The sequence below is a fragment of the Schistocerca piceifrons genome, chromosome 4, assembly GCF_021461385.2.
Source record: "Schistocerca piceifrons isolate TAMUIC-IGC-003096 chromosome 4, iqSchPice1.1, whole genome shotgun sequence".
In the NCBI taxonomy this organism is placed as follows: domain Eukaryota; kingdom Metazoa; phylum Arthropoda; class Insecta; order Orthoptera; family Acrididae; genus Schistocerca; species Schistocerca piceifrons.
The window spans coordinates 376,917,157-376,936,969 of NC_060141.1; the positions used below are offsets into that span (position 1 = coordinate 376,917,157).

Here is a 19,813-nt window from a genome sequence, read left to right on the forward strand (position 1 = left end):
AAAATAAAAATATCGGTTTACGATATTGCCATTCTAATATCGATATATTGGTGCGTTGGATATCACCGATATGCATTGACATTCCTTCATTCCTTGGAAGAATGTGGAAATATCGATATTTTATCGAAAGCCACGCGGACCCCACTTTGAGAAACACTGCTCCATGCTATGTCACACCATTCGTCGAAGACTAGCAGCAATCGGATTAAGATATTGCTGTTCCTTGTGCAGGCTACCGTTAACACCATACCACAAACAGCTGCGTCTGGAATGGTGACGCGACCGGGAAGAATGGACTACTGATGAATGACGTCGCGTTGTTTTGATTGATGACTCTCTGTTCTGCACTTCCCCGGATGATCACCAACGCCGAGTATGGCAGCGACCTGGGAAGAGGTCCCGTTTTTCCAATGTCTGGAATGATACCATTCTTCTAATGTTTTGGCGGCATATGGCGGTTTGACCCCTGTCATTGTATGGGGAGCCATCGGTTATGACTTCAGGTCGCGGCTGTTAGTGACTGAGCGAACTCTACTGAAACGGTATGTCACTGATATACGGCAACCTCAAGTGTTAGCTCTCATGCACCGGTATCGTGGTGCCATTTTTCAACAGGACAATGCTGGTCCACGTACGACACGTGTCTCTACGAACTTTCAGCGGGATGTTGATGTACTCCTGTGGCCAGTAAGATCAGTAGGACTATCTCCGAAATATCATGTGTGGGACCAGCTCGGACATCAAACCAGTTCTAGTGCCCCAGGATATCAAAGATCACTTACAACAGCTGTGGGCCAGCCTTCGTCAGGAGAGGATATAACTGCTTTATACTGTTCCGAACCGAATCAGTGCATGCATCCGGACTAGGTGTGCTACATCACACTGATAAGTGGGCTCATACTAGGAAGTTCTTTGCAAATTTGACTTTATTTTGGAATCACCGAAATAAAATTACATACCCTCATCCGGACTAGGTGTGCTACGTCACACTGATAAGTGGGCTCATACTCCTAGTTCTTTGCAAATTTGACTTTATTTTGGAATCACCGAAATAAAATTACATACCCTCTCAACAAATCAAATTTCATTTCGTTTCTTCATCCCTTTCTGGGCGCTTCACTTTTTTTGGACAGTCTATGTAGATTGTCAGATGCTATAAGACAGCTATTAAAGGTAGCTGACAGATATATCATATTGTAAAACAAAAAAACCAAAAATTCAGATTGTTGAACAGAGTCCATTAAGAAATAAAAAGATGTCGTATTATCCCCGCGGTAGCTCTCTAATATATGCGTTACTTCGTTTGCCCAGTAGAGCGCTTCAATCGTTTCAAGAGAAGGAAGATTCGAGTTGCCGGTTTAACGCTCCGTCGACATCGAGGTCGTTATCGACCGAACCTTAGCTCGCAATGAGCACGGCTTGGGGAAGAAGTCAGCCGTGGCCTGATGAAGTAGAACATTCCGGAGTCCTTCCCGACCGAGTTTCCACTCAGAACGCAAATGTTCGCCCCGCTCTTACCACCTACTTAAACTGAATGTAATTAATTTCAAGCGTCTCTTCCTTACATCTGTGACTAATGCACCCCAGTTGACAATACATTATTCCTACGAAATCTACGTAGGAAACAACAAAAGCTAGTGTGTGCCACGCCCAGATTTATACGATCCTCAGCGACACGACTGTCTACATCGTGAATGCGTAGGAACAGTGCTGCGACGCACTTCTAAAATATGGCATAACATTTGTCTTGGCAGTTAATGAAGGTCCTCTTCAACATACTGTTTCTTAACTCTCTGTGTCATTCTGTTGACAGTGGTTAAAGAGCTGACGACAGCGCAACAACTGGGGACATAGTTCGGCTTTTGCTTAGAATACTGGCGGTTACCTGGCTGGAGGAACGTTTCTGATGTATTCGAATACCGTTTGAGGAAAACAGTAATGAACGTAAAGAAGTATGACAGGACCGTAGTTGTGTCAAGAGATTATTCAACATCGTTTTTACAAACGTGAGTAGCGCAAATTTCATGAGTACCAGGAAGACGTAAACTGAGGTTTATGGAAGAAAAGGCTTCAAGTCCTATTTGTTGTCATTTTTATAACCGTTCGACAATGGAATCCTGCGTAGTTGCAAGTTATTTTTTACCTGAGCTAAGTTTTTTGTAGGACAAGATCGAATTTATTCTAAGAAGTGATTCTGAAAGCGAGAAAATTCTTTAAAATTTTGCAAATTACGAGCAGATCTATAATAACAGCGTACATTCACCTCTGCATCTAAGCGATCAATGTGTATGACTGCCAATCGGAGTATCTGGCTTCCATTCTCGGTACTGTCAATGAGTTTTCCTAAGCGGGAGGAATCGCCAAAGTTGCGCGTAGCTTCGTGAGGCAAATTGAGGAGTGACTAGACTAAGTAATAGAGGCCCCGAAGGTCGGACAGTTGTCAACGGCTCGGAGAGCGATGTCCAAAGCCCATACTGCGTCCAACACTTTTGGTTGTTCTACTTCTGTTGGTTTCTTTAGTACTACTCTCACGAACTTTCCCGCGTGGCATTTAATTTCATATCCTCCGTGAACTATCAGATTACCTGAATCTGAATACCTTAGATCTTGCTTATACTTCTCGCAACGTTTTCCACATAATCCTTCCATTGACGATTCTCATTTAACATAAGGGGATTTCGCAGTTTATTTGGTTATTTCATAGCTGGTACATTTATAGACTTCTGAGTTCTTTTCACTATACAAAATCTCAATATTCTGGTCATTTGTGTTCATTCATATCCAACCGTTACACAGTTCTTGAAATGTATTCGCAGTTACGAACATGGGCATCCTTCAGCTGTATAATGGAATGACGACAATGAAAATTGCTGCTGGACTGTGGACCTATCTCCTTATGTAACTAAGTTTAATAATGAAAATAACAGAAAGAAAGTCAAACGTACCCCAACCCGAAAATTCTACGAAGGCAATAGGCTCCATCCGTCTATAATTTTTTTATTACTTGTTTATTATTCTTATTACATGAATATAATTACTAAGTGGGTGCAAATGAAAAATCTGTACAACAGAATGTTACAAAAATGGGATCCAACGATAAACTAAAATAATCAACATAAAAATGTGCTACTTCAGCTAAAAACGTTAGGCTATCCGTGCACACTTCACGCCCAGATTAAAACTGCATTCGCACATCCATTATGTATGTTCCTGTTCAGGGGAGGCATTTTAAATGAAAGTCGCTTGCCCGGAGTCGGCGGATAAATATGATACTGCACAGCCTGTGTTGTTCAGATGTACGATGCAGTGTTCTTTCGGACCTGCATACGAGACAAAAGATGAGTGTGGTATATCAGGGACGCCATAAACGATGAGACAGAAAACTGGACTAACTGGTGGTAGAGATCCTTTATTTTACATAGAGTACTCCTAATAGCTTAAAATGAAAAGTATTCGTTTTATAATCAATCTATGCTCTTTTTTGAACCGGCTCCTTTTTACAATCGTCATTGGTGTCGATGACGATTTCAGTCAGCAGACGATAATAAAACAGTGCGACGACGCCCATCATTAGTTAAAACAAGCTATTCCCAGTAGCGAGGCATCATTGGTACATTTACTTACTTTCTTTCTTCATCGTTCTGTAGATGTCTGAGATCTGTCGCCGGCCGCGGTGGTCTCGCGGTTCAAGCGCTCAGTCCGGAACCGCGCGACTGCTACGGTCGCAGGTTCGAATCCTGCCTCGGGCATGTATGTGTGTGATGTCCTTAGGTTAGTTAGGTTTAAGTAGTTCTAAGTTCTAGGGGACTGATGACCACAGATGTTAAGTCCCATAGTGCTCAGAACCATTTGAACCATTTTTTGAGATTTGTCTACTGTGGAACGATCCGTGTTGCATCCAAATGTTCCAAATGGCTCTGAGCACTATGGGACTTAACATCTTAGGTCATCAGTCCCCTGGACTTAGAACTACTTAAACCTAACTAACCTAAGGACATCACACACATCCATGCCCGAGGCAGGATTCGAACCTGCGACCGTGGCGGTCGCGCGGTTCCAGACTGAAGCGCCTAGAACCGCTTGGCCACACCGGCCGGCCATGTCCCATCCAAAACTAAACATTTTAAATAAATAAATAGAATAAAACAACGGACTGACACTACAATGTCAGCTGTGGGCTACGAGAGACGTGAAAGAAGTTGTGATGAGTCACATGAAATCTTCGCGGCCATAGATTGGTCAAGTGAATTTAAAGCACATCGAATTTAAAAACATTGGGCTTCTAAAAAGCTATGGAAATTAAAACAGTATTCAAACTGTCTTGAGAAGTGACACAGCTTGGCAGATATCTATTAATTCTACACTGGTAGGAATGGAACAAAAATATAAAAAATTGAAGACTCCAAAATTCTTTGGTAACAAGCTCTATATTTCCATTTCGGATCAACTGTTAAGGGCGGTAATCATTTTATATGTCAATTATTCCTTCCTTTTCTGCTTTTTCGAAAACGCTCCCACTTCTTCAGTTTTCAATATCGTGCCTAAAATTAGTCGGATCATCTAGACACGTTGCTCCATTCATCTACCGTTTCACATTACCGTACGCAGCAAAACTTGGAAATGTCATCACCGTCTGATGGCAAGTGGAGGAGAAGAGGTGACGCATGCTTGATGAATCATTAGACTGTGCTCAGTGCCGTCAGTTAAATCCCAAACCTGCCTACAGGATCACTGATTCGATGCTGACGGAGAATGTAGAAAATTCAGATACTCATAACAGAGAAGAATAATAACTGTTCCTTTGGCTGTATTTATTCATGCAAAAACATTAGATGCAATCAGTATCAAAGCTACTAATCTTCGTCATCAGGCATCTTTGCTTGATTAAAACGAGACCCGCGTTCACGTAAATTCAGCTGCACATGAGCCCGCATTTCAATCCTATTTGCGTCTTCAGCTAACGAACTGTATTGGGATATCCGGACTGATACACTGAGAGTGTCAGAGACTTCGTGCCAAAGCTTGTATTATTTTCATTTTCTTTTTTCAGAGCTATACAAGGATGTGGACTCTCGCGTGCGCTCTGTTTTATTGGTATCCTTTTTGGCTGTCTGAGTGAGGTAATATACTCTTTTAAATGTGCTAGCCCAGAGAAGTTGGTTCAAATCCAAATACCGCCTTCGTAATTGGGATTTTTCACAGTTTCCTTACACCGCTCCAGAGGATTAATTTCCAGAGGATTTATTTAATCAAGGATAGCTACTCCATTTATTGCGTACCTTTCTACCGTTGGTAAATCCCTTCTTGGACGCTATCAGAGGAGATGCGGAAAGCAGACAAAGCAAGCGCCGCCCAACACGTAGGCTGTCACGGGAGAATAGCGACGAAGAGGAGCAAATACTACATGCCTCTGGTGATGCTGCCGCTATACACACAATTTGTGTTTCGTACCGGGAGTCTACGCAAACTGTAGATAGATATCGTTCTTTTCCGAGGAGGAGTCGTAGGTAGCGCAAAGGACCAAGAACTATTTCAATAATTGTTGATTACGTAAGTTCTCGACAAGCGTGTTTCGGCATGTTTGCCATTTTTAAATGGTCGTCTAGATGGAGAGACGTCATCTTGGAATGTAACTTCATTTATGTACTATGTTGTTAACATACATCTTAGAAGGTAAGTTCTTTTACGTACTACGTTGTTCACAAAGCGTATGTATTTACTTTCTATAGAAAATTAGTATTGTTTTTACAGGTGTCAAATGACAGATCGTTCGTATGTTAATAACGCAGTACAAAAAAGAACTTACGTTCTACGATGGTTTTGGATGTCACTGCATGTAGACAAAGGAAATACGCCACCTATGTTAACAGCAAAATACATATAAGAAATTACGTTCCCAAACAATTTTATGGACGTCGCTCCATCTAGATACCGAGCGAGGTGCCGCAGTGGCTAGCAAACTGGACTCGCATTCGGGAGGACGACGGTTCAAACCCGCGTCCCGCCATCCAGATTTAGGTTTGCCGTGATTTCCCTAAATGGTGCTGTGATTTCCCTAAATCGCTCCAGGCAACTGCCGGGAAGGTTCCTTTGAAAGGGAACGGCCGATTTCCTTCCCCACCCTTGACACGATCCGAGCTTGTGCTCCGTCTCTATTGACCTCGATGTCGATGGGATGTTAAACCCAATCTTCCTTCCTGTCCATCTGGAACAACATTTGAAAATGGTATATATGCCAAAAGAAGCTTATCGTGAACCTCTGCAGTCAACAAGAAACAAACAACTTGCAGCTAATTTTGTCAGAAGTATAAAGAAGATGCTTCATTACCGTTTTATGATTGTATCCTTACAGTCGCAGGACGTTACCAGAACAAACAACAGAGAGGGAGACGAGCAAAAAGGCACAGTTTTCATAATAATTCATTATAAATACTTTTTTCTGACTAGTTATGAAGTTAATGATTAAGATATGGTGATAATTGTGATAATATCTTTTGTTTTACAGGTATTTCCCCAGGCAAGGTAGACGGCTAATGACCGCTTGGAGAGGCGTAAGCCATTAGTGGAATCTGCTGTGCATCAGCGGCACGGAATGGTGTTGCGCTAATGCTGTGACCAAATCGCATCGCGTCATTTGGAACGAGAGTGATCGCTCGTCGGACTAGATCCCAGATATTCGCCGCCTTCAGTATTAGTTACAGGCAGAGGGACGAACATTCAGGCTTTTGAATATTTCCTGTGCTTCCTTTAACCCTGCTTTCTTTTATCTTCCATCCATTTCAGCGCGACGAAAATTTTGATATTTTATACGTGACTGAACCGCTGGACTGCAATAATAGTAACAGGTTTCGATTGTAGTTGAACTGAAGCATGAAGGGGACATTTCTGTTACTTGACGCATGCAAAATACGATCTTTAATCAGACCAAAACGAAAGAAGGCGTTAGCTGCAAATACTGGACAGTAATATAAGTAGATATATAACCTGTTGCACTACACAGTATTTTCCTAATAAAAATAATGTTCTACATCTGGAGCTAGTGTGGCAATTTAAATATCTACGAGTAGCACTACTGGTTGTACATGCTCCGATGAAGCTGCACTTTGGTCAAAATAATGACTGTCATTCCGAAGATTTTTTTTTTAAATCTTCGGAAGCTTACCCTGACCTGCATTTTTCCCACTGCCCTGCACCACTCGGACGAATCTGTATTTTGCAGGCGCTTTCCGTCCCTAATCTGCAGAGAAAATACGTACCGAGAGAGGCAACGCACTGCTTAGCACAGTGGACTGCATTCGAGAGAACGACGGTTCAAATTCCAGCCAGCCTGATTTAGGTTTTCCGTGATTTCCTTAATTCGCTAAAGGCAAATCCGGGATGGTTCCTTTGAAAGAGCAAAGCCGGTTTCCTTCCTCGTCCTGCCTTAATCCGAGCTTAACAGGTATGAGCACTTATCCAGTAAAAGAGATGTGTTTCGCAACAGCTAAGATGAACAAATGCGCGTAGTTATTAAGGTATGCACTTAAGAGACCATGTTTATTGGCAGTTTTTTTTTCCATAGGAATACCTCTCAAAATATGGAAGGCAACGAGCTTGCAGCAGAAGAGATCTGTTTCACAGTATCGAAGATAAAGAACCGCATCTTAAGGTACGCATACTATTTTGCTTCGATTATCGTCCCTATCATATCTCTGCTATCGATCATTCCTCCTGGGACAACGTGTGTGCAAGGATTAACACGTAACCCGGACACCATCAATATTTCAGAAACGGTTCAACATACGGAAGGAAAGTTGACCACATGGCTCAGTGTGAATCCTATAATACGATTTTAACTTTACAGCTGCGGTGAAACAGCCCTATGCTTGAAACCTTGGCTCATTTTTCGTCTACCTTTTGCGAAAAGTTTACCTACAACCGTTATGAAGCACAAAGTGATGCTCATCCGAAAAGCTGTTTCATCTCTTGCGGAGTACTTCGTTCCACTGAAGGACGAATAAGCTATTTTTGCTTTAGTATTCGGTGCATGAAAAGAGTACAAATAATTACTACACAGCAGAATATTTGCTTAGATGCACATTTCCTCGAAAATCTTGTATCGATGATTTGGAACTTTGTATGAAACACTAGCCGTGTCCTCGTGTCTATGTTGTGTAATAAAGATTCTTGCTGTCTCACTCGTAGACGAGCTACGTTAAAGAATTAATGGTAATTTGCCTCTTCCCGCTATGTAATTAAATTAATCGTGTATTACGGATCTCTGTTCAGAAGGCTGCATGATACTTTTAGTAAATCTGATAGCTTTCCCTGAGGCTCGGCCGAAAATACAGTGACCCACCGTCCACGATAGCGTTATCCGTAACGTATAAATCCTCAGTCCAGTCACCAATCCGAATAGACGTTTCGTATGAACACATTTATTACATTAATACGCACTTGTGCGGTACCAAATCAATGCACGCTTCTTTCCAACGTATGTACAGCGCACTTTTTGCCTCACACGCACCAAGGAAATCGACAGAGGACGCGCTTTCCTACAAACGTTTCTTTGTGCGCCACAAGTTACAGCACGCCTTACCAGGGCTAATGTTTTCGGCACTGACGGTACAACGGAAACTGCGTGCACGTCTTGCGCTGGCGCAATTAGACTGCTTTAGCCGGCGGCTCTAATTGCTGAGTCGCTCGCACGCTGCTGTGTTTACCTCCTGTGCGCTGACGGCAGGGCCAGAGGTGCCCGACTCACAGCACTTGCTGGCGCTGGGCTGTGGCGTTACGTCACAGCTGAGGAATCTGCTGCTGCTCTGATATGCCGGCACCGGCGCCAGGTTCGCCGCTAGCGCACAGAAACCGAGCGAGTCCTTCGCTGTTCATCAAAAGAAAACGAAGAAGCGTATACGCCTGCATTCACATGTAACACAGAAACACCGGCAGGAATAGAAATTTTCTCTGTTTGGTCTTCGAAATCACAACAAAGAAAAAATCAGGAATTGCAGATTTTGCGTGTTGTCTACACACTTATTTCCAGTTTTTCTATCGCCGTTTTAACAGAACGTATTTAATATTTATCGTGAGAGATTAGACTCCTCATGTCGAATGCTTAGAACCAACCGCACTTGATACCCAGGCCATGTGTTAGAAATCAGTACAGATTGTCCACTTTTCATTCTATTCGAATTTCTCTCTCTCTCTCTCTCAATATATGTGCACGCAAACAATCAAAAGTTCAATGACAAATAAATACGCTATCAATTTGTGAATTATAAACGAAAATCACAAAACTGAATGTTCTACAGTATTACTTCATTTCGTTGATCAGTTTTCGGCTTACAAGTTCGTCACCAGATTTTAACTGATTGTCGTCGTCAATGGAGTTACAATACTGGTTAACAACATTGAAAAACTCGTTACACGTAGGGAGTGAGTTGTAAACACATGGTAAATGTCATCTTTGACAGAGTAACTGAAAATGTCAAATAGGAAATAAATATAAAGGGAACAAAAGCAAGACAATAAAATTAAAACTAAATCTTCCCTCTCTATGGTCATGTGCAGAAATATTAGTGCTGTATTTTCAGCAAGACAAAAAGTTTAGGTTGCAGTGACAGGAGAAGCTTTATTGACACATTTCGCCTTTTTGTTTAGGAACTGCGGTTAACGTACTAATCATGCACCGAAGGTGCATACCAAAAGTTGGGCTATTTATGACTAATGCGTTACCTGCAGTTCCTAAACAATTTCTGAAGATGCCTCAAGAAGGTGAAACGTGTCAAGAGGGCTTCCGCTGTCATTGAAACCTAGACTCTTTTTCTTGCTGAAAATATTAAAAATAACCGTCGAAAAAACAGTACGCGTGTCTGCGTGAGGACCAGGAGGAAATAAATACCGTAGGATAACCACGATTTTGTTCTTTTCATTCATAATTATGAAGTTACTCTACCGAGAAGAAACGAAGGACTAAGTTAACATGATCATTACCAACTCTTTTTTTTTAAAAAAAAGCCTTGTTTCTAAGATAGCATTTAAAAGTGGAAACCGAACACTAGTATAGTAGAGTCTCATTGGGTATTAATGCAGGCCACGCATCCACAATGCATGTGGGGAATAGTATTCAACTTATCGTGTAACGAAATTTTTACGTGAATTGATCTCTATCATGGAAGTTACCGTAAGATAATACTTCTTAACACTTTTCATTGTTCTTGATAGCTTCTGCAGGGCTACCTTACCAATTTATTGTTTGTAAAGCTAGTTTCAACACACCATATTCTTAGCGATATGATATGTGAAACGGAATATTTGTGCATATCATCGAATCTTAATACTGTAAAATTCATTTTTGCGCAGGTGCGATATTGCATTCTTGGATTACCGTCATACATATGTACCTAGATCATGATTATTCTCTCTAATTCGAAATTTAGTGCCCCTAAATTTATATTGCTCTGCGTGAGTTTTCGCTGGCTGAAAATGAGGGTTACATGGACCTGCCCTGTGCTTAGGTAACAAAAGAATTATAACGTGAAAAAAATGATGCAGCTTATTCCTTGACCTTAACAGTTGTTGTATCATTGCCTGTTTTAAAGGTATGTTCTTGACTGTCAAAGTGATAATGCATTCAAAACCATAATACTATTTTTTCTTGGTTCTGGGCATCTAATTAGCAATGTGGATACAGTCTTCCTTTATTTTACAGTTGTAAGCTATTATCAAAGGTCTTGTCAAACTAGAAGCACCATACATTGCCGTTATAAGAATACTATCGGAAACAATATTTATGAGCATAAGAGTGATATTAACAACCACTCGTATATTGTGCTTTAATGCCCAGAATGAGCTGTCTATCCATCTTTTTGTTGCTGAGAAAGAGAAACTTGCAGCATTACTGTAAAAGAGTAGTAAGAAATGTCACATCTGCAACAGGAGAGAAAACTATTTAGAGAGGCGCCAACCGTTTGATGATTAGCCGAGAAGTTCAAGTATATAAATAAGTGCTGTTCTGAAAAATATTCGCAGCTGCTCTCCAAATTTCAAGGTGTGTAACAGTAAGGAAAAGTAAATAGCGATCCAGGAGGGCAGAGTCGATGTGCCATCTGGGAGTAACTTATCGTGTTAAATCTAAATTCTCGTAACAACAACTGGTCAATCATAACTGATAGATTCACTTGCGGCAGTACTCACCCGCACGTGCAGATCTCGCAGATGCACTGCTCCTTGCACGGGTTGATCCAGGCCTCAGTCTTTTTATCCTTGACGGCGAGCGTCTTCTTTTCGGAAACCTCCTTCTGCGTCTGTGTGCGGCTGGATGTGCTGCTACTGGTGGTTGCCTCTTTGACGGTGGAACTCAGCTGCTGCTGGCTCAACGCTTCTCGCACGACGCTTGTCTCGCCGGCCACCACCTGTTGTGTGCTCGTCACCTCCGAAGCTGTCGTGCGACCAATGCTCTCCTGGACACTGGTGCTCACGGACACATCTTCGACTACTGACGACTGTTGGATGCTTGTGGAAGACTTGGTCTGTTGCTGTACGGTTTCCGATACAGCCGTCATTTGCTTGGCATCGCGCACAGACGATTCACTGACCGATATTTGTTCACGGCCCTCTTGCACCACACTGGTGCTGGAGGACATCTCCACAGCTGACGACTGCTTGCTGACGGAGGATGTCGAGGAGGAGTGCTGGATAATATCGGAACGGCCGCGATCGGACAATGCGATCTGACGGCCGCTTTGTAATGCAGAGCTGTCCAGCATCATCTGAGAGCGTCCGTCTCGCACGTCACTGCTGGAGGACACATTCTGGACGCTCGAGGACTGACTGAGGGAGGACGATTCTTGTTTTGACGTAGACATTGACTGCTGTATCTGTTCTGAGGCAATAGTTTGGCCAGTGATCTGTCGGCCCGTGAAAGACTCTTCTGAAACACTACTTTGGCGTCCTTCAATGACTGTCGAGGACGACACTTCCTCGACGACCGTGGACGATTTGCTGGACGCCATGTGCGAACTCGACGACTGTTGGATCACTTCGGAGACTATCTGTTCGCCACCAGTCTGCACGAGTTGTTCCGTGGTCGATCCGCCAATTACAACTATCCTCTGGCCGTCTTTGAGCTGTTTCGTCGCTTGGGACAGAGCTTTTTGCCTGTCTCCCTGGCGGGAAGAACCGCCGTCGGATCCCTCTATGACGGAGATGACATTTCCGCTGCTGTCCATCACCACAGTCCTCGAGCTGCTGGAAAACGACTCTTTCTTGCTGCTGGATTGGCTGACTTGCGTGGACTCGCTGACTGATTCGACGACTTCGCTGGTCGAGGAGCCCGAGGCCAGAGCCAGCTCGGAGGAGACATTTCCGTTGGTCACCGTCCCGTTGACCGCCGACTGGATCGCATTTCCGCCGCTGGAGGACTTCTGTACCGCCGTGGAGCTGCCGCTCGTCGACGAGAGGTGCTTGGATCTGGAGACGGAGGACGAAGAGGAGGACTTCACCACGGTCGTGAAGGCCTGCTTCTTCGTCTCGGCGATCTTGGTCGATGTGGAGGCGATCTCTTTGCTCGTTTTCGTTATCGTTGCCTTCGACTTCCCCTTGGAAGCCGAGTCCTTCTTCGTGATCGTCATCGCGGGAAGCGAGCGGTGTAGAGAGCTGTCGTGTGTGAACTAGCTTCGCCTTAGCCGCGCGGCATCTTCTTGTAGAGTGTGCCGGCGACAGGCCGTTGCGGCGCAGCCAGCGAGTACGGCCCACGGCGGCCAATCGCGACCGCCGGTTCCCCTCCCGCCCGCGTTCAGTCGAGGCTGCGAGCTCCGAAAGAGGCAGTCGGCCCACAAGCTGGGTCGCAGTCGTCACTCCGCGGGCACGTCACCGTCGTGATGTCAGGGACGGCGGAGGACGGCGTTTTGACTCTACTAGTACAGGCCGCCCCGCTCGCGGATGGGAGAAGCTGCGTCGTGTCCCGTTGTCGGAAACGCGTACCAAACCTGAAATCAGGGGAACCCGTGTGATCAACAGCTTCCTTCACGCTGGGTCCACAAACATGTTAAAGTAACTCAATTTTCGGCAGAGGCTCTATTTCTGTGATTTATCTTATTCTCTGCTATTGGCCGGTTTCGACTACGTGGCGATTTTAAATCTATCCTAGAAGACACCAGAAATAACCTTTTAAAACATAAACGTCATCATTTTAATTTTTGTCATTCTAGTTTTACCCATATTTTGCAGTTGTGAATGTGACTGCATCTAAAAAATAAACAAGAAGTATGATTAATAATGCCTTCAGTCACAATTGAGGTGTCGAGATTGAAAGAGGGACATGCCACTCAACAGTAGTTTTGAAATATAATGAAAAAAACGGTATACTCTTGAATAGTATTGTTCCCAAACCGTGTACTTACTCCCACATGCTCATAAGGAAGAATACAGTCTTTTGCCATAATCTGTAACCATAGACTAATTAGAAATAATAGAAAATTGTGATACAAAATGACTGACATATCTCCATTTTGATTTAAACAACACTCGTTTTGGAAATGAGATTTTCACTCTGCAGCGGAGTGTGCGCTGATATGATACTTCCTGTCAGATTAAAACTGTGTGCCGGACCGAGACTTGAACTCGGGACCTTTGCCTTTCGTGGACAAATGCTCTACCAACTGAGCTACCCAAGCATGACTCACGCCCCCTCGTCACAGCTTTACTTCTGCCAGTACCTCACCTCCTACCTTCCAAACTTAACAGAAGCTCTCCTGCGAACCTTGCAGAACTAGCACTTCTGAAAGAAAGGATATTGCGGAGACATGGCTTAGCCACAGCCAGGGGGATGTTTCCAGAATGAGATTTTCACTCTGCAGCGGAATGTGCGCTGATACGAAACTTCCTACCACCTGGTAGAGCACTTGCCCGCGAAAGGCAAAGGTCCTGAGTTCGAGTCTCGGTCCGGCACAGAGTTTTAATCTGCCAGGAAGTTTCAATACTCGTTTTATCATAAATATCGTATGACTAAAAACATGTATATTTTCAAGTAAAATATTCTTTTGAACCATTTCAACTTGTTCGTACAAATTCCTATTACTTTTATAAACATTCGTAATTAAACAATGCATTTCAAAATAGACAATACAGTTGAAGACAATGAGCTTTTTAGTGCCTTGGGTTGTAACATGGGAGAGTTAATTCCACACTTTTTATTAATTAAACAACCCTGTCTATTTTGACAGACACATACGTTCATAGACTTGTCACTCTTTATCATTAGAACTAACTTGATTCGCAGATTCATTGTCAGCCGCAGTCACTTAATTAATTGGCACATTTCTTTGAAGTATTATTAAAACACTCACAAAACTGCAAAGGGATAACATCAATCATGCGTGAAACATCGCGTGGTTTCTCAGATTTCAGAGGAATGATGTAACTGTGTCCTCTCGGCACGTTATGAAAATGAGTGACTATCCCGGTCCTAATCAGAGGAAATTCATATTTCACCATATCACAGCTATTGGGTGAAGCAGAGACGCATTTTGACAGAACAGTGTACTCAGATATTTTGGTTACTGCATCCCGATACAGAGCTCGCATCACGCCACAAGTTCTTTCATGCACTAGAGAAACTTGTCTCTGTGACAAGTCCTCTTTCTGCACGAAACGGAATTTCAATACTGGTTTACACAGGGGAAAAATCATTGAACAAGTCTTATTTTATAACTAAGAGATGCTGTATCGTGTAAAAATAACAACTACAGTAATAGCTCATGTACCCCAAAAATGATGACAAGCCCCCCGTTTTGATCTCAACGCCTCAATTTTTTCGTGTTTTATTGAATCACGCGATGCATTCCGTACCCTGAGGGTTCATCATCAGGTGCAAATCGTTTTAATACATCATTCATTTCTGCTCTTGGGTGAGATGATGCGAAATGTAAGTTCCTGTTGTGAGTACGTTAGATATTCAGTTGCGAGGTACATCAGCATAAAATTACATATCTTCTGGTCCTGCAGAAAACTCGTGTACTTTATTTTTCTAGGTGCAGACGCACGTGTGTTACTCGAGCTTACTTCAGTGAGTACCGAGGACTTCAATACAACAAACAGATCTATCGCCGCATTCAGATACATTGACCCTCTTCAACTTACAAGGTTTTCAAACGACTTTCTCTCCTAGTCGAATTACATTCCCTTTTTTTTTATACAAAATTAAATAAATCATTGCTTATAAAAATCGAGACCTTATTTAAGGGTTATTCGTATTACGTTAAAGTTACAATATATAACGTTCATTCATTCATAATTAATACCGAGAGTATAGAAATTCCAGAACAAAGAGATATTCACGGGAATCTCCTCAAACTAAAACTCCGAAATTTCTGTATCCTCAAAAGGCTTCGTCATTCGCGAATCAGATGACGGAAAATATGATCGGACAGAGAAAAACTTAACGAAAAATCCAAGAAGAATTTTTTTAAGATATCAATGCGAGCAGAAGTTGATTTATCCATTCTGTAATCAGACATCACTTCACTCAAGGCGCACACTAGTCTGAACATTTCGAAACACTTCACAGATGCAATATGAGATGAAGAAAGATGAAATATATTATGTGGTGTCAGGCATCAGAGTTTTAAATCAACTGATATATGTAATGAAAAAATTTAATATTTGCGTCATCTCACCAAAGAGCAGAAGTAAATAAAGCATTAAAACGATTTGCATCCCAAACGCATCGAGTAATTCAATAAAATAGGGAAAAAATGTGATTGAAGGCGTTACCATCCATAGTTCCTGTTAATTTTTATCAATTTATAGGTTATGAATTTAGAAGGGTCTCGTAAGGCGTAGGGCAATCTGATCTCGTATCAATCGATAAAAAGTAAAATGGTGATGTTTGTGTTTTACAAACTTCTTTGATACGTTCTCTAGAATATCTTGAAAACGGCTATGTGGTCGAATTGGCCAGCTGCAGAAAATAAAATATAGTACAGAAATAAAGCTTTGTGGAACACTGTTTTTCTTTAGTATACGTTTCGAGATGTACTACTACATTGCTGTGGTTGTTTAGAAAGCAGTAGGAGCTCAGATTCATGTTGTGTTTGGTAAATTATAGGAAGCCTTCGCTAAAGTTCCGCACTATGGGCTAATAGGCAGAATACTTCAGTTCGGAATATCCAAACAGATATGAGAGTGAACTGAAGAGTTCCCAGCAGGCAGGAAGTACTGTAAGCGCGTTCTAGGTAGACGCTGTGTCTGATATGAGTAGTTGAATCGATACATTTCGTCGTTATCGACTCTTTCGTGGTCGCTGAAATTGTTACTTAGTAGACAACACTGCGTTTGGTGCGCCCGTGTCCTCGCAAGGGGTAGTGACGCGAAGAGGTAACAATCGCTGAAATGTAATATGCAGTTAAGCTCGAAATAATCTTACGAAGGTTGTTATAAAGTTTTAATTATATCCTCGTCAAAATCAAGGTGCGACGTGAAATATGGCGAATGTCTTAGTACTTCTACACATATTCAGCCTTCTGTGCAATACACTTTTCTCAGTAATGGATGGCTTGGCGGAGGCCATGCTTGTATAGAAGCTCGCATTTTGGCAGTTGAGCACTTCGAAAATCGTTCTCGAAATGTCTGCCAGTTTCCTCATCCGAGGAAAAATGAAGAACCGTTGTCTCACGAGAATACAGGATGTGCGGAATAATTTGGTAGCCCAAAGGCGCAGGATGTGTAACTGTGCCTGTGTGGCTGGGGCGTTGTCGTGCTGGGTCGTATTCGTGCAGCAGAAGCCCCTTGGACAGCTTCCCGCGACGCCTCGTCTTCACAGTCTCCAGTAGTCTTGTCAGGAGACTGCGGTAGTATGCTGCTGTCGTGGTTTACCTCTTACAAACATAATCTGACAGTACACACAAATAGTTTGAATCAAATTTAATAAAAGGAATACAAAAAGTTGTTCTGAACAATTCAGTGTTGTATAGACAGAGCCGGCCGGAATGAGCGAGGGGTTCTAGGTGCTACAGTCTGGAACTGCGCGACCGCTACGGTCGCAGGTTCGAATCGTGTCTCGGGCATGGATGTGTGTGAGTTCTAAGTCCTAGGGGACTGATGACTTCAGAAGTTAAGTCCCATAGTGCTCAGAGCCATTTGAACCATTTGCATGGACAGAACATTTTAGTGAACGAGGGGAAAAAAGTAAGTACCACAGGGTTCAATATTGAGTCCACTTCTACTCCTTATACATGAGAATGACCTTCCAGTTAACATTAAACAAGCATAACTGGTACTTGTTCCAGACGATATTAGTATTATAATAAATCCTATTAGAGAGAAAATGACAGAAGAGATTGTGAATGATGTCTTTCGAAGCAAAAATTAAGTGGTTCTCTGAAAATGGACTCTCCCTTAATTTTGAGAGAACACACTATATTCAATTCTGTACAACCAACTGATGTAGCACAGTAACAGGAGTCAGTGAATAGGGTAGAATGCTCTAAATTTTCGGGGGTACATATTGATGAAAATTCCACATGAAGGAAACATGTTAGTGAGCTTGTCAAACAATTAGTTCATCTACTTTTGTTTTTCGTACACTTCCTAGTCTTGGAAAAAAAAGCGAATCAACCTCTTGGCGTATTTTGCTTAATGCCACTGCACATATTCAGCCTTCTGGTCAGCACATTTTTCTCAGTAATGGATGCATTGGTGGAGACCATGCTTATATAGAAATCTGCATTTTGACAGTTCAGCACCCCGAAAATCGTACTCGAAATGTCTGCTAGTTTCCTTATTTGAGAAAAGAGGAAAAACTGTCGTCTCACGACAATACAGGATGTGCGGAATAATTTGGCAGCCCAAAGGGCTTATGGGATAAGTTTCCGGAGTAACTCATCACTTAGGATGAAAGCACTGATTGTACAAAAGCGAGGAGTAAGAATAATATGTCGCGTCCACCCGCAGTCATCATGTAGATATCTCTTTAAAGAGTTAGTCTTTTTAACTGCATCATCACATAACATATATTCGCTACTGAAATTCGACATAAATAGTCCATCATAGTTTGAGAAGAATAATTATGTCGACACCTATAACACCAGAGGAAGAATGCTCTTTATTATCCATTATTAAAGCTGTCAGTGGCTCGGATAAGATTTCAATATGCAGCACCAACAATTTTTGATCGTTTGCCAAATAACAGAAAATGTCTGACTGGTGGCAAAACAAGTTTTAAATCTAATCTAAAATCATTTATTGCACACAACTCCCTGTAGTCCACCGACGAATTTCTGTTTAAAAACTGGTAGCGTGCAAAACGCCAACAAAAAAGAGATCTTTGGAAAATATAACTAACTAACCAACCTTGGCAGTCCCAAAGCACTATCAGCGATACCTTGTTCGTAGACGGTCGATTCTTCTTTATCGGTGGTGGTAAATCCACATGTTTCCCCTGTCTGCTGCTCACCTTTGTCTCAGTGTGATGATAATACAGCTAGCACTCATTCATGGTGATTAGCCGGCTAAACAAGTCATCTGGATAGCTGCAATCTTTCCGCTGCTACCTCGTTTCCTGCAGCCCTTTTGATGGGCTTGAGCAGTCGTGGAACAAAGGGGGAAGGCGACTTTTGTTTTATTGAAATATCGTGCAAGACGTCAGCCTGCTTAGCTGGGTGGTACCGTGCTTGTCACCCATGCAGCGGGCCCGGGTTCGATTCCCGGCCAGGTTCTTGGGTGTTGTGTTGTCCTCATCATCATGTCATTCTCAACACCGGCACGCAAGTCACCCATTGTGGCATCGAATGAAATAAGACTTGCACTCGGCGGCCGAATTTCATCGTGCAAGACGTTGAAAACTCATCTATGACTTTCACTTTTTCCACAATCGTCCTCATGTGTGATACGCCGGTCGTCGAGCATCAGAGCCTCTATATCTCTTGCACTTCCCGGTTCTTCACAGAGAGAGGTTTTGCCATTATGACCTCTCAGGTTTTCGTGGCGTGACTGATTAATTGTGTGATTCCGTGTTTGCACAATATTTCGACGACCCAACCAGTTGTCTTCTAGAGGTGCTCCGAGTTGTGATGTTATGTGTACTAGCTGCAAGGCCTCCAACTTGTCTCCCATTGCGACACATAAGTTTAAAATTTGGCTCAAAGGTGCCTACAACATTTCTCTTTAATGGCACAGAAGTGTGGCACCTTGCAATATCTACCTATAGTTCGAGAAAGTATCAAACAGCAAGTTGTCGAAAAAAGGCCACAGTCCGGCGCGGGAAATGTGTTAATGATGTCACATTGGCACCGAACTTCACCCCAATTCTGCACAATGCCACCACGGACGTGTCACAGGATAAGAAGGTCGTCGCACTCCCTCTTATCCACATGCTTATCCACATGCTTCTTTGCGATGGAGGTCAAAACCACGACGCCTGGCGTTGAAATGACACTGTTTTCTTAAGAGTGAAGGAAGAAATCATTTCAGGCATATCGCCTCTCCGAATCTAAGGGAAAAGACCCCACTTCGCGGTCGAAAACTACATTTCGCAGTGCCATGAGCGACTAGATGACTTTCCTGACAACGTTTGACACTGTTGACAGCTCCGCACTATTCAGCCCTTCGCAGATTGTGGTGCTACATATCCACTGAATATGATCACACACCTTTGGAGTGCGCTGCGAACATCGATTTTTGCTCTTATGTGTAGATTGGAACCACTAGAGACCGTTCAAAACCATTCGATGAAATTTGAACGCGATCTGATGCAGAAAAGGGCGCTTCTGCATTTTTAGTCCTCCTGTTTCGTGGCGCCCTATGGCGTGATCGCATGCGTAAATAAAATGGC

General features: G+C 42.8%; 1 protein-coding gene across 1 annotated transcript in view; it reads right to left on the reverse strand.

Annotated features, from left to right (window-relative positions):
* LOC124795854 (titin homolog) overlaps positions 1 to 12,678 on the reverse strand; it is a 281,978-nt gene extending 269,300 nt beyond the window's left edge. The window contains exon 1 of the mRNA XM_047259936.1: positions 11,179 to 12,678. Within this exon, the coding sequence (XP_047115892.1) occupies positions 11,179 to 12,614 (1,436 nt within the window). The 5' untranslated portion in view covers positions 12,615 to 12,678. The remainder of the gene's footprint in view (positions 1 to 11,178) is intronic.
* Positions 12,679 to 19,813: the final 7,135 nt, after the last annotated feature.